This window comes from Balaenoptera physalus (assembly GCF_965194825.1).
Source record: "Balaenoptera physalus genome assembly, chromosome: 20".
Taxonomy (NCBI): Eukaryota; Metazoa; Chordata; class Mammalia; order Artiodactyla; family Balaenopteridae; genus Balaenoptera; species Balaenoptera physalus.
In genome coordinates this window covers 53,585,951-53,600,258 of record NC_138901.1, presented here as the reverse complement: position 1 = coordinate 53,600,258, position 14,308 = coordinate 53,585,951, and the positions used below count along the sequence as shown (strand labels likewise).

The window sequence follows — 14,308 nt, the reverse complement described above, 5'->3', positions numbered from 1 at the left end:
GGGCCTGTCCTGCCCCACGGACCACTTCCCCAGTCCCCGGTGGTGCAGGACAAGCTATGGTGCTGTGCCGGCTCTTCCAGGACCTCGGTTTCCCCTCTTGGCGCTGCAGATCCCAGGGTGGGGGCAGGGAGCTGGGGTGAGTCAGCGGAGACCTTTCCGGGCCCTGAGGGGGAGGCTCCTGGAAATGGAAAATGTGAGCCCACAGCCTTATCTGGGCTGGAAGCAGCTGTCTCCACCCCACACCCTCTGCAGCCCCTGCTTTTGCCCGGAAGAGGCAGGCGCCTCCACCCAGGCTTGTGTGCTGTTTTTTCTTTTCTCTCTGTGTAGCCTGGCTCTCAACAGAGACCCGTGGGAGATGCTCCTCTGCTGGGACCAAGAGGGCCCCGTGTTGGTCCAGGAGGGCCGGAAGCTCCACCCTTTTACCCCCTTCCCCCATCAAGACCACCCTTAGAATCTTATATGCAAGTCTCTGCAGAGCACCCAGGATCTATACCTTCTAGAGACAGATTTCCAGGTCTGGTTAAAGAAGCAGCCAGAAATGGGGCACGTGACACGGGTGAGCAAACTCACACGATATACACACAAACATCTTATAAACGTGAGCATATGTAGACACTCGACCTACACATACAGGCATGCACTCATCCTGCGTTGACACATGAACCGCAGGCATGCATACATGTGTGTCTAGAAACACAGTCACCACTTATGAGCAAACGCATAAAAATCCCTCCTAGAACCACGGGTGCTTGAAAATGTGCCCACGCCACATACACGTGCAGGTGAGTGTGCAGGTACTGTAGACTCTGTACCTTCCACATCTTCCCTCTACACCAACGCACCCACACAGGTATTGTACACGCAAGCCTGATACGTGCACAGACGCATCCTCAGATACACGGGAGAAAGAGGAACATTACAAATTTACACGTGTGTCTGGCAGCGTGTCCCTGGGATGGGGTTTAAAGGAGGGTTCGGTAGAGGGGAGTTGGAGTGACCCAGGGGGCAGGGGTCTCTTCTGTCCTCCCTCCCAGGGGCCTCAGTTTCCAGGATCGGCCCCAGTGGCTCCGATTCAGGCAGGCAGAGCTGTGGGGCAGGGGGCAGAGCCTCTGTGCCCCTCTCCTGGGTCCTGGCTGGAGATGAGGCCCGGCGGCCCCAAGACTGGCCCACCCTGGGCTCCTGCACAGCCTCTACCACGCTCCTGCTTCCCTGCTTAGCACTCCACTTGGCTCCTGAACCCAGCAACCCGTCAGGAAAAGATAAACGCAAGCCCTGTGTCCACACCCCTATGGATCTCATAACAAGGCAATGGTTTCCAGGGCAGAGGCTGGATTTCAGGATTTGGGAGGAGGAGCCGGGGATGGTATGTTTGCCAGGAGGGAGGGGTCCAGTCCTGGAGTGTATTTCTCCGTTGAGTCCTTGTTAGCCTCCTGCCTGTGGGTGCCTGCAGCTGGGGACCCTGAGGGTGCCTGCAGCTGGGCACCCTGAGGAGTGTGGTATGGCTGCCTTCACACACCTTCCCAGTTACAAAGCCAGACTGCCAGGCCCCTTAGCCCGTCCCAGCAGGCTGAGGGCTACATGGAGGCCATGGCAGGGCCAATCGGGGTCTGGCCTGCCCCATGACTTTCCAACCTGAGCCCTTCCTGGCAGAGGGGCTTGCGGGGGTGAGGTGACCAGTGAGGTCGGCAGCTGCCTTTGACTCAGGGCAAAGGCTGATGTGACCTTGGAGACAGGCCCTGTGTAGTACCCGTGAGCCCCCTCTAATGCATCCTCTCTGTGACCCATCTTACTGAGTCCATCCATCCATTAGTTCTGTTGGTTCCACTGGCCCTCCAATGAGTCCCCTTTCCCAGGCATTCAATTACACAGTGTTTATGGGGTACTTTCTAAAGCCAGTTGCCTCTCCAGCTGTGGGAATGGATGCACAGCAGAGACAGCCCCTGCTCTCTGAGGATGTGCTCCAACACGTGCACGCAAGCGTGTGTGCGTACCTCGCCCATGCACGGGGACCAGGGTGCAGAGGGTGAGGGGCGGTCCCAGGTAGGTGGGCCCAGGACTGCAGAGGACTGCAGCAGCCCACTTCTTAAGTCCTTTCCCCTCCCCGTAAGCCCTATGTGTGTTCTCAGAACCTCAGGAGTCTGGGGAGCGGCTGGGACCTTCAGGGCTGAGGGCTGGAGGCGGGTGGGTATATGGAGAGGGGCTGGACTGAAGGTGGAGGAGTGGGAGTCATCAGTATGGGTGTGTGTGGGCGGTGACACCACCCAGAAAGGGTCTGCGGGTGAAAGGGGGGACAGGCCCAGCTCAGAGCCCTGGGGACCACAGTTAAGGGATGAGTGAAAGCACAGTCACTCAGGAAGGTCACTGGGGAGGAGAAGCGGAGGAGGCAGGAGGGATGGGCGGAGGGACCGTCCTCAGGGGCTCCTGCTAGAGGGCCGTGAGGGTGGTTCTGGAGAGCACCGAGGAGCAATTCCAGGGGATTGGAGCCTCTGGGCGACCCGGGAGCTGGAGGAGCTGCCCGGACTTGGCCGGATTTGACTCTTGCCCCCAAGGGGTGCTGGGAGCAGAGCCAGGGCCCTGGGTTCCAGTCCTGTGTTTGCATACCTTGCTGTGTGACCTGGGGCCTGTCCCTGTCCCTCCTGGGGCCTCAATTTCCCCATCTTAGGTCCCTGACTTCGTGGTTTTGGCTTGGCTGGGATTTGATTTCAGGAGGTGACTGGCAGGGGACACAGGAAGGCTTGTCCCGAATCCCGCCCCCAGCCCAGCACCAGAGCGGATCAAGCGACCAGCAGACGGTGGACGGGTCTGAACCAGGGGAGGGGGAGCTGGAAGGGCAGGTGCCAGAGACCCCAGGACTTGGCAGGAGGTCGTCCTTGCTAGCCTGCTGACATCAGGGCTGGTGAATGTGGAGGGAGTCTGGTACTGGGCAGGAGCTGAGTCGGGGGAGGGTGAGAGGAGGGGCCTTGAGGGGGCAGCGGAGAGGAGCCCCTGGGGCCTGGGGTGAGCATCAGCCTCTGAGCCGAACTGGCAAGGAGCCAGCTCTTGGATGGGGCTGGTCTTCCGTGCCCCCCTCCCCACCCCAGAATCACCCCCTCCTCCCTCCCTTCTTCTCTCCCTGCCCCTCTGCCCCTCTTCCTCCCACTCCTGGTTCATCTCTCCTCTCCTAGGCTCACCTCCAGCTACTGACTCAGTGGTCTCTTTTTTTTTTTTTTTTTAATCAGTCATCAGTTTTATACACATCAGTGTATACATGTCAATCCCAATCGCCCAATTCAGCACATCACCATCCCCACCCCACCGCGGTTTTCCCCCCTTGGTGTCCATACGTTTGTTCTCTACATCTGTGTCTCAACTTCTGCCCTGCAAACCGGTTCAGCTGTACCATTTTTCTAGGTTCCACATACATGCATTAATATACGATATTTGTTTTTGTTTTTCTCTTTCTGACTGACTCAGTGGTCTTACTGCTGAGGGAGAGGATCCAAGGGAGATGGTTTGCTTCTTCTACTGTCTGCCCAGAACCCACCGTGAGCCCCATCTCTGCCCTTGACAGAGTTCCTACTGCAGCCGCAGATGGAGCCCTGCCCAGCCCCCAAGCAGCCCCACCCAGGTGTTGTCACAGTGGATCAGGAGATAACCCGGCTGAGGTGGGAGAGTGTGGATGGATCCTGGGCAGCCAATCTCTAGATTCTATCACCCATTAGGGTTCCCGCTCTAGAGACCTGGCCAGCCTTCCTTCTCCTGGAGGCTGGGAGAGAAGGCTGGACCCCTGCCCCCCCACCCCCTCACCTATGCTGCCGGTCCAGGCACAGGCCCAAATGCACATCCACTGTAGGGCCAGGGACCAAGCTGTCCAGCCCCTCCCAGACTTCCCCACCTGGTCCTTCCTCAGGTCCTGCAAACGAAGAGGCTGGGCTTTTCTGGCTGAGAGCTGGGTCTCTGAACTCCAGGCTCCCGGGCTCAGACCTGGAGGGGCTCTGAGTGTGACTCGGGGCAGAAGCTGCAGCAGCAGCCTCTCTCCTAGTCTCTATCAAAGATTCTACCCCGAGAAAGAATGCAGGGAGCAATTTGGCTCACCCTGTCCACACAGCTACTTGGAACACACACACACACACACACACACACCATGAACGCCTTTTGGCACTTGACTTTCTCATGAAATAATTGCTGGAAGGCTCCTTGGATTAGGTAACCCAGAGTTCCTTCCTGTCCCCACGGTGGAGGCGGGAAAGGGGGAACCAGCGTTCAGCATCTGTTAGGCTGATCCAGTTCCTTTGGGGCAGAGCAGGCCAGTCCAGGAGGTCTGTGGCTGCAAACATCTTTGGAAGCCTAGTGTGATGGGAACAAGCCTTTCGGACCTATCGTTCCCCAGTCATCTGGCTGTGCCTGCCCAGCCACCGGGCCTCCTCCAGGTGGGCCATGCCTGGGAAGGAGAAGGCTAATCAGGAAAGACTTTTTTTGCACAAAGAAGGATGGGATGTTCCCATTTTTATTTTAAATCAATTTTACAATATATGTGGGAACGTACAGCATCTTTGTCCATCATCCTACAATTCTGAAGCAACAGCTGTTTTCACTCCTCCCTTTCTTGGGACGGTTGAGGGGTGGGGGGTATGGAAGGGAGGAATATCTGGGTTCAGGCATGAAAGGAGTGTTGAGAGGGAGTCGAGGTGGGAGCCCCGGCCTGTGGATAGAGGCCAGGGACCAAGGCTCTGATGGAGGGAGGGGGTGATTAATCCCAAGGTCGCCGATCCTAGGATTTGGAGATTGGGCCCTAAGTACGCTCTCTCCTCTGTCTCTAACCTCAGTCACTCATGGATCCCCTAGCAGGGGCCCCTCAGTGAGCTCCGAGACCCTATGACCACCGGCAATAAGGATGCAAAGATCTTGCTACACAGAGTGGGTCTGGGAGGGGAGAGCACATAATTGCAGAGTCAGGGAGGGACCTCACCACCTGTCTCCTTCTCCCTTGGGTCTTATAACAGGTGCAAGAAATTCCAGACAAAGATTCCACAGGTGAGTATGTGTTTGTGAGGGCCGTGTGCACGGCGTAGAGTGGGTAGTGACGGGCACAGGGTGAGGGTCGGGGTTCTGGGAATTACTGCTGCGGCTCTCAGGTCTCCCTGAGCAGTGAGGGGGTCCCTACCCCCAGTAGGACCTGGGCCCTGCGAGTGAGAGCCCCGAGGGAACGCATAACCCACGTCCGCGGTCTCCGAGGTCAAGTCCACTTGGGAATCGAGGCCTTCTTCAGGTGGCCCGCAGCCCCTCCCCCAGGCCGCACGCCGCTCCTCCAGGGTCAAGGGGGGCTCGGCCTCCGCACTCCCTGTGCAGCTCCGCACCGCGGAAGAGGAGAGGCGGAGTGAGCGCTTCTCCTCCGGCGCCACCGGGGAACCCCCCCTCCTCCACTTCACTGCATCCCTCGGGTCGACGGGACAGGGGCTGTCCCCCCCGAGCCGCCTGGCCCCGCCCCCGAGGCCCCGCCCCCGCGCGGCGCCCAGTCCCCCGGCTCGCGGGGCTCGCCCCGCCCCCTGCCCGCCCCTCCCACCAACCCTCGGGCGAACCCGGCCGCGGGCGTCCAGTTGCTGCCCGGAGCTGCGGAGGTCGACTGCTCTCCCGGACAGGCCTGATCTCCCTCACACGTAAGCGCTCTGCCCCGCCATGGAGCCGGCCCCCGACGCCGAGGAGGCGCGCACGGTGCGCGAGGCGCTGGGCCGCTACGAGGCGGCGCTGGAGGGCGCGGTGCGCGCGCTGCACGAGGACATGCAGGGGCTGCAGCGCGGCGTGGAGCAGCGCGTGGCCGAGGCGCTGCACCTGGCCGGGCCGCTGGCGCGCACGGTGACCGAGCTGCAGCGCGACAACCAGCGGCTGCAGGCGCAGCTCGAGCGCTTGACGCGCCAGGTGGAGGCGCTGGGCTTGAAGACCGGGCTGGCCCCCGCGCCCGGCACGCCCAGCCCTCCGCCCGCGCCTGGCGTCCCGGACCGCGCGCCCCGTCTGGGCACCGCGCGCTTTGCCAGCCACGCCACCTTCTCGCTGTCCGGCCGAGGCCAGGTGAGCCTCGGGGAGCACCGGCGCCTGTGCGCGTGCGCCGGGGGAGGAGGGCTCCGCGACCCCCGCCGCGCCTATAGGTCCCGAGTGCGTGCGCCTGCGGGACTGGGCGCTGCTCTGCCACCCGCCGCTGCGACTCCGTCGTGGGGGTCCGGCCACCATCCGGCGAAGCACCGGCTTAGCCTGCCCGCTGCACCTGTCTTGGGCCCCCTCCCTTCTTTGCATCCGGGCCCTGTTCGCCCCGAGTTCTGTCCCCCTCTCTCCGCTGTCCCGTGGCACTAAGGGCTTGGGCGCTGTTTAACACCGCCCGGGGCCCGGCCGGCGTGTTGGGGTGGTCAGCAACCCACCCCCCCCCCCAACTCCCACACCTCCACTGACGCGCCCCCTGCGATGCCGCTTCACTGAGGCCTGACGGTCCAGGTTATTGATTAACCCAGATTGAGAACTCAAGCCCGGGTGTGTGTTGGGGCAGGAGGACGCCGTCTGTTGGGGCGCAGCCGGGCAGCGGCGTTTGGGAACTCGCAGGGGGTAGAATCCTTACCTTGAAGGCAGAGAAGGGGTGGCGGTGGGGGCCAGGGGGAACCAGTCGTGAGCAGTCTAGATTTCCAGGGTCAGTGACCGGCCAGAGGCCCACACGGCGTGGGTGTGGGGCGGAGGCCGGTGTGGACCAGTCACTCCCCTGAGCCTGGGGCCGCCTGGAGCGGCGGGTGAAAAGGTTCCCATGGTGTGTGCAGTGGCCCTTAGGTGGGATTTTCCACCCTGCCAGGTGTGTGCTCCGGGGTTGGGGTGCCAGGGTCTGGGTAGTGTGCACCTGCAGTCCCTCCTTGGTTCAGTCCATCACGCCTTCAGATCTCTTGTGTGGGCTGGGCTGCACCTCCAGGGGCCAGGAGGAGGGGGATCAGATTAGCCCCTGCCCCTGGAGGTCCCAGCCAGGGTGGGCGATGGCCTCAGACCGAGCAGTACCAACACCGCGGGCAGCCAGAGCAGATGTTCTGCTCCAAACACGATTGTCCCGTCCTGGTGGGTGTCTCAGGCTGGCTTTGTGCTGGAGGCCAAGGACCTGCTGCCGCTCGTGCAGGGGGCGGTGTGTGGGGCTGTGCCTGCCGCCTCAGAGAGGCTGAACGGACTCACCGGCCGCAGGCGAGCCTGGTGGGTATGAGAGCAGAGGGAGGAATCGTGAAGGCCCCTGGATGCTGGGCCGGGGAGTTGGGCTTTGCCTTGGGGGGTGGGGTGAGAGGTTCTTAAACATGCTGGTGGCAGAGCTCCTGCGTGTCCCGGTGCTCCGTGTGAAGTGCCTAGAAATGGATACACTTAATTCTGTCCTGTAAGCGTGACCACTGTTTGACCATGGTATAAGATCACCACTGTGAGCTCACACGTACCTAATAAACTGTGTCATCGGCTGTTTTTGAGATTTTATTTTAACACACATTTGCTCCTTGTCTGCTTGTGGGAGCAGCTGTCCAAGTTTTCGAAAAATGCTTTCAGAGTCATGTAAATAGGTACATGAATTCACGCAAATATGTGAGAGGAATCTCTCCAGTCATCTAAGTTTTCTCAGTGGGGAATGGCCGTTAGTCACGTGGGGTGGGCTAGTCCTCCTGGCTATGGGGCTGGTGGGCGAGGGGCACCGGGCAGGGGAGGGACAGGGTCCTCCTTGTATCCAACAAGGTCCCTCATGGATGGATGGCAGGTTGGAGGGTGGCTGGAGACAGGATAAATGTGGTGGTCCAAGGAGAGGACGGCCAGAGCTTGGGGAGCCCTGCTGGGGGCCTCCTGAGTCACACGTGTGGTGGAGATGCTGGGTTCCATTTGGGTTGTGCTGAGGGTGTGAGGCTGTGGGACGTCCAGGCGAAGGTGTCCCAGAGCAGGCGGAGTCACAGGTCTGGTCGAGGCCGGAGGTCAGGGGGACATCAGGGCAGAACTGGTGGTTGAAGCCCTAGAATGGGTGAGGTCTTCAGGGCAGCCGTGGAGAAGGAGAGGGTGAGGCCAGAGCCCTGGGCAGAGGCCAGGGAGCTGCCAGGGAGCTGGGAGGCCCTGGAAAGCCCATTCTTAGACGTGGAGAGAGGGAAGTCCTTCTGGAAGAAGAGGTTGGGGGTCAGCAGGGACGCTGCCCCTCGCGGAGGGATGAGGATGGAGACACCGTTGAGGAGTAGGTTCTGGGCTTCAAAAGAGCCTGAAGGGAGGTGGAACAGCCAGCAGAGTTGAGCACTGTGGGTAGAGGATGATCGAGGTCTCCAGTGGGATCAGAGGCTCCCTGGGCCTGAGGCAGCTTCTCCCTGCCCAACCAGAGGCGCTGGTCCCCACTTCTCTTGCACCCCACCTCTCTCTCGCCCACCCGGGCTCCGAGCCAGTTTCTGGCAGGGAGGGGCGCTGGGCAGTCATCCACACGTTCTTTTTTTTTTTTTTTAATTTTAATTTTATTTATTTATTTATTTATGGCTGTGTTGGGTCTTCGTTTCTGTGCGAGGGCTTTCTCCAGTTGTGGCAAGCGGGGGCCACTCTTCATCGCGGTGCGCGGGCCTCTCACTATCGCGGCCTCTCCTGTTGTGGAGCACAGGCTTCAGACGCGCAGGCTCAGTAGTTGTGGCTCACGGGCCCAGTTGCTCCGTGGCATGTGGGATCTTCCCAGACCAGGGCTCGAACCCGTGTCCCCTGCATTTGCAGGCAGATTCTCAACCACTGCACCACCAGGGAAGCCCCATCCACACGTTCTTGCTCATGGGTTGTTACCAGCAGCTTGTGAGCGGACACTTGGTCGTGAACAAGGAATCGGGGCTCCGGGGTGCGACTGGAAATAGTCTCAGCTGGGCGCCGGGGCTGTCTGGCCTCTCAGACTCCCATATTCCCACGTGTGTGTTGCCGGGGGTCGGGGGTGGGGGGCCAGGGTGGTCTGGGTAGGAGGGTCTCACCCGCGCACGAGAGCCAGTGGTGGCAGTCGTCAGGCAGTGCGGAGGCTGGTGTTCCACTGCCCCTCTGTAACAGGCAATGAAATTTAGAGACCCTTGGTTGAGACCCTTTTGCTTCCTGCTGTTTCAAACCAGGGACTGCAGGGGTTGGAGGTGGGTCATATTCAGCATATACTTATGCCCTGAACTCAATGCAGGGTTGGTCTAGTAATCCAGTTCTGAGTGCACAAACCTTGACCTTGCTAAGTAGTGAGTAGCCAGGGAGGCTCTGGGAGGAGGGAGAGGGCGGGGCAGTAGGGTGGGAATAATCAGGAGGACTCCCTGTAGGAAGCCTGAGACCCTGCAGCAAATAGGAGCTGCTTTGGGCACATTTGTTATGAGGCCTTGGGGACATCTCCCAGCTGGACCTCAGTTTCCTTGCATCCAAGGGGGATTGGCCCATCCCTGTTTGGCCCCTGTGCCGAGTGGGCTGCGTAGTTACAACAGTGACATCAACCCGATCGGTTCGTAAGAGTGTCCACGGAGCCGCAGCTGTGGTCTGGCTAGTGGAGGGTAGCCTGAGGTCAAGCTTGGCCCGGGAGGCTGTGCCAGAGTTGGTCCCTGGAAACGTCCTCAGCTGAGCTGGAGCCACCGGGTCCCCACACCAGAGACAGTGGAGCCCCTCGGGAGCGACAGCCAGGAGCAGCATCGAGGTCCGATGTGAAAGAAACCAGACTTGCCTTATCTGCCTTCCTTTCCCAGACACACTGTGTGATAAGAGAGTTAAATGCTTTGGGGAGAAGTTTGAATTGAGTCTTTAAAACTGTGGTGTGAGGGAGGAGGAGGAGGAGGACGGAGCAGCCGTGTTAGGGGCTCAGGCTGGGGGTTCTGACCGCATGTGGGCTGTGCTAGGCACGCAGACGTGCTCCCCTACCCAGGCGCATGAGCCCACGTGGGGTCAGGCAGCCCCAAGAATGCCTGGACTATTATTCCTGGCCTCACAACAGTGTTTAAACACTTCCCCAGGGAGAGGGTCCCTGAAATCAGACTCACCCCCTGCCTCTCCCCCTAACATTCCCAGGCCTGGGCTTTCTCACAGGGAGCCTCCCCCTTCTTCAAACAAAGCCCAGATCTTGGGAGTGCGCGAGAGCCAGCTCCCCAGGACCCGTCTCATCCCCAGGGCTCTCCAGTGACTTCTACTCTGACCCCAGCACACAGAACCGCCCCGCTTCCCTTCCCTGTGGCTGAATCAGGCTGCCCCCACCAAAGGAAGACCACTGGGGTAGCAGGCATGCTGGGGGCCCTGTGGGCGGGCTCAGGGACTCAGATCCTGCTGGAGCAGTTACCCTGCTCTCCCCCTCCCCTCCCCCTCACCTGGCGAAGATGGCCAGGGCCTGGCCTCACAAATTTGTCTTGAGTTGTCCTTCCTGCTCCTGGAAAGCATGAACGCTTTGTGGATAGAGCCCTGGGTTGGGGTAGGAGACCCAAACCTTGACTCTGCTGCTGCCTTTGGTCACGGGGTGAGGTTAGGGATGACCCCCACCCGCCAGGCTCGTATGAGGGGTTGGAGGGCGGTCTCTGGATGAGTTGAACGTGCAGCGGGTCCCAGTCTCGGGGATGGGGTAGTGAGGGGAGTCCGGCCTGCCAGCGTGAGTCAGCCCCATCCCCTTTCCCTCCTGCTTTGCCGGAGACCCCTTGGCAGGAATCCAGCTGGTCCAGGACCTACTTCCTGCCCGATTGTGGCGTCTGGTCCCCCTGGGGCATCATGGGGTGGGTACGGGGCCTGCAGTGTGCGGGGGGGCAGGCGTCTGTGGGGGGCCCCCCAGAGAGACCCACATTCCTGGGGAAATGGTTTCACCAGTGGCCGGGCCCTCCAGACCTCCGCCTAGACCTGCGGAACCTGTTGGACCAGAGTAGAGTGAGTGGGCGGGACGTGGAGCCCCCAGAGCTGAGCGCCCTGGTGACGGGTGGGGGCTGGGTTCAGGATGGAGTGGCTGCTTCTCCTCCTTCTGCCGAGCTGGCTTCAGGTTAGGCGCTAGGGGTGCCCTCCCCACTCTGGGGTGTCAGGAGTTGCCCCCTCTTCTCCAGTGTTCCTGCGAGTGGGGCCGGCCCGGCCCGCTCCATCCTCCTGAATCAGAAGTTGGAGGAGTCACCTCCTCTCCAAGCCCAGGCTCTCCCCAGGCTCGAGTCCTGTCCTCTCCCACTTCCCCAGGGTCCCCACCCCACAGAGGGTCCCATCACCCGGCTGGAGCCTTTCTCACAGCCTATAAACATTGTCCTACCTCGTCCACCTGGAAGAGCCCCTTCCCCCACCCCTCATGGCTGCAGGTACCACGTCTCCATCTCTCCCCGAGGCTGTCTCCTGCACCCACCCCCACCTCTGATTCAGCTCCTAAACTGTCAACAAGAACCTCTTTTTTTGCTAAACCCAAAGGACCTTTTTAGATCTTGTCTTGACCTTCTTTTCCTTGACCTGAGGCCACCTTTGGAGCCACTGACACGCCAGCCTTCTCGACACACTTCCACCTGCCTTTCTTCACGTTCTTCTGGTTTTCTTCCTCCCCCCTCTGGCTGCTGCTTCTTATTCTCTTCTGCAGGTGCCTCTTCTGCCCCCAGATGTGGTGCCCATCGCAGGCCCCATCGGCCCCGAGCCTGCTCTTCCTCTGCTGTGCTCCAGATGTGAGACCCCTGTTTGTCCGTCCTTCCTCTTAAACTTCAGACTCAAATATCCAGCTACCTCCTGACCTCAACCCCCTGATGCCCCAAGGACACCTTACACTCACCATGTCCCAAATTGAAGTTCTTATTTTCCCACCGATCCCCCCAACCGCCATAGTCAAGTCAGCTGGGCCCAAAGCCCAGGCTTGGAAGAGGTGTGACTCCCCCGTCCCTCCATATCCACTTACTCTCCCCAAACCTTTGAGTCCTTTTTCACTGCCCCATCTCTCCTCCCCAGGTCCCCATGTGGGACTAGTGAGGTGACTGGCCATCTGGTCGCCCCCTTCCATGGCACTATGTCACTGGCTTCTGAAGGATGTTCCTAAAACACAGCTGACGACCTTCAGTTCCTTCTTGTCCAAGGAGTCAAGTCCAAGTGCTCCAGGCTGGCACCTTGGGCTGCATGGTGCTTCTCCAGCCACCAGATCAGAATGCTTTGTGCCTTGCTGTCTATCTGCTTTGGCAGATACTAGTCGCTTCCACTCCTGGTCCACCTAGCTTACTCTAGACTGGCTCTCAGCTACCCCTGCCTCTGGGAGGCTCTTCCTGACCCACTGGGCTGGATGAAGTCTGTCTTAGGCACACACCCTCATGCTGGCTTGATCTCATCTCACAGTCCTGGCTCCCCCACCAGACTGACCCCCCCATGGCGGGGTGGACACCTCTTGCCCTGGTTGCAGTGATAGCTGAGCCGTCGGGGGCCAAGGATGGGCCTTTGTCATTCTGGGAACCTGGTAGACAAGGGGGCTAGGTAGTCTGGAGGCGTCTAAGGAGAGGTACGGCCACCTCTCAAGCCACTCATCGTGGGCTCTTAGTAGAGCCCCGGATCGGGGTCTGCCTGTGTTCTCCTCTTGCAGGGCAGACCCTACCAGCCTCACAGGTGCTCCGAGCCCTCCAGCCTTCCTCACTGTGAGATGCGCAGAGCCAAGGTTGAGGAGAACATCCCTCCTGGCCGCAAATCTCAGCTGTTTCTCACTGTGTAACCTTGGACTGCACACATCCCCTCTCTCAGCCCTCAGGTTCCATCTGTAAAATGGGAGTGGTGGCACCTTCCTGGGGGGACAGAAGCAAGTTGGTTTAAGTGGCATGCCCAGAAAAAGGACCTGACACTTGGCAGATGCTGAAATGGCAGAGGCTTTGCATAACCTACTCCCTCATCTCCAACAGGGAAACCGACCCAGAGGGGGCACGACCTGACCTGGGTCACCTGGTGGCTGGCAACACAGCCAGGATGCCAGGTTCCCTGCTGGCTCTTGGTCTTGGCGCTCTCTCTGCATGACACCCCCCACTGCTGTAGCCCAGAGGGGATGGAGGGGCCGCACGGAGCCAGTCAGGCCTCTGTACTCTGGACATCCAGGCAAATCTTGTGACCCTGCAGCGTCAGGGCTCCTGGGCCCATTGTTGGCCCGGAAGGACCTTATGTCGCTGGGTTTGGGCTGCTCCCGCACAGGCAGCCCCCGGGATGAGCAACGGCCAGGCTCTCCAGACCCCAGGCATCTGGTCCAGCCTGGGGGAAGGGGTAGGGCGCCTTGCACACGCTTTCGGAACTCCCAGTCTTGACATTTGTCCCTAGCATTTTGGGGGTCTGGGATGAGCCCCGTGGAGGTGTTTGCCTCCAGGATCCTAGGGGCTCAGTTGGTGAGACTGAGTCCTGTGTGACCTTGGCCCATCACTGTACCTTCCTGAGGCTGTCTCTCTCAAAATTGAGTGTTGTTTGCCCTGTCAGAACCAGGGGGGCCGTGGGGGGTGCGGGCAGCTGGCCCCGGCTAACTAGGCCTCGGTGGTGTTTGTCTCTCTGTAGAGCGTGGATCACCATGACGAGGCCGGCGAGTCGGAGATGAGAAGGACCTCAAACTCGTGCATCGTCGAGAATGGGCACCAGCCTGGGGCAGGTAGGGCTGACGGCAGAGGAGAGCGGGCTGGGTAGCTTTGGCGTCAGGGCCTCGGCCACGCCTCTGTGCCAGGCCACCCCTTGTCAGGGATGGAGGACTTGAGCCTAAACCCCAGTGGGTGGAGAGGCTGCCAGGAGAGCAGCCTCATTCAGTGTGAAGTAGAACTTTGTAAACACAGAAGAAAATGAGAGATCTCGGAAGGTGGTGAGCTTCCTTGTTTCTGGAGGAATGCAAGCAGGGGCTGAGGAATCGTCCAAGCACTGAACAGGGTAGAAAGTGGACTGATAGGTGACTATTTATTGAACTGTCTATGAGGGAAAGTTGGAGCAGACGCCAGCTCTGGTTGGAACAGCGAGACGTCCCCAGCAGGGGGAGGTCGGGGAGGCAGGAGTGGTCAGGGAGGCCTTCCTGGAGGAGGTGGGAGGAGGGTTCACAGAGACTGGAGTCCTCCTGGGAGGGTCTGAGGCCCCTGTGGATGTCACGGCTGACACCCCCAACCCTGCTGGTCCCATGTTCCAGGTCCAGGTGATGGACCCCCTGAGACCACCCAAACCGTCCCGGCACCAGAGCCCCCCAAGCCTCGCCCTGCGAACCTCTCCTTGCGGCTGCCTCACCAGCCAGTCACGGCTGTCACGCGAGTCTCCGAGAGGTTCTCTGGGGAGACATCAGCCACAGCTCTCTCGCCCACGTCTGCCGCCGTCCTGGGGGTCCTCAGCCCCAGCGAGGCCACCACACCCTGGACTCCCAGTCCCAGTGGTAGGAGCAGGA

At 60.3% G+C, this 14,308-nt stretch overlaps 1 protein-coding gene across 4 annotated transcripts in view; it reads left to right on the top strand.

Annotated features, from left to right (window-relative positions):
* LOC309651284 (smoothelin-like protein 2) overlaps positions 1 to 14,308 on the top strand; it is a 57,283-nt gene that overhangs the window by 32,194 nt on the left and 10,781 nt on the right. The window contains exons 1-3 of one of the 4 annotated variants that reach the window (XM_082443856.1): positions 5,534 to 5,636; positions 13,450 to 13,540; positions 14,060 to 14,296. In XM_082443856.1, coding sequence (XP_082299982.1) covers positions 13,486 to 13,540; positions 14,060 to 14,296 — 292 coding nt within the window. In that variant the 5' untranslated portion in view covers positions 5,534 to 5,636; positions 13,450 to 13,485. Of the gene's footprint in view, positions 1 to 5,533; positions 6,046 to 11,350; positions 11,610 to 13,449; positions 13,541 to 14,059; positions 14,297 to 14,308 lie in introns of those variants that run through there. The other 3 variants (XM_082443854.1, XM_082443855.1, XM_082443852.1) reach the window with 3 other exon arrangements.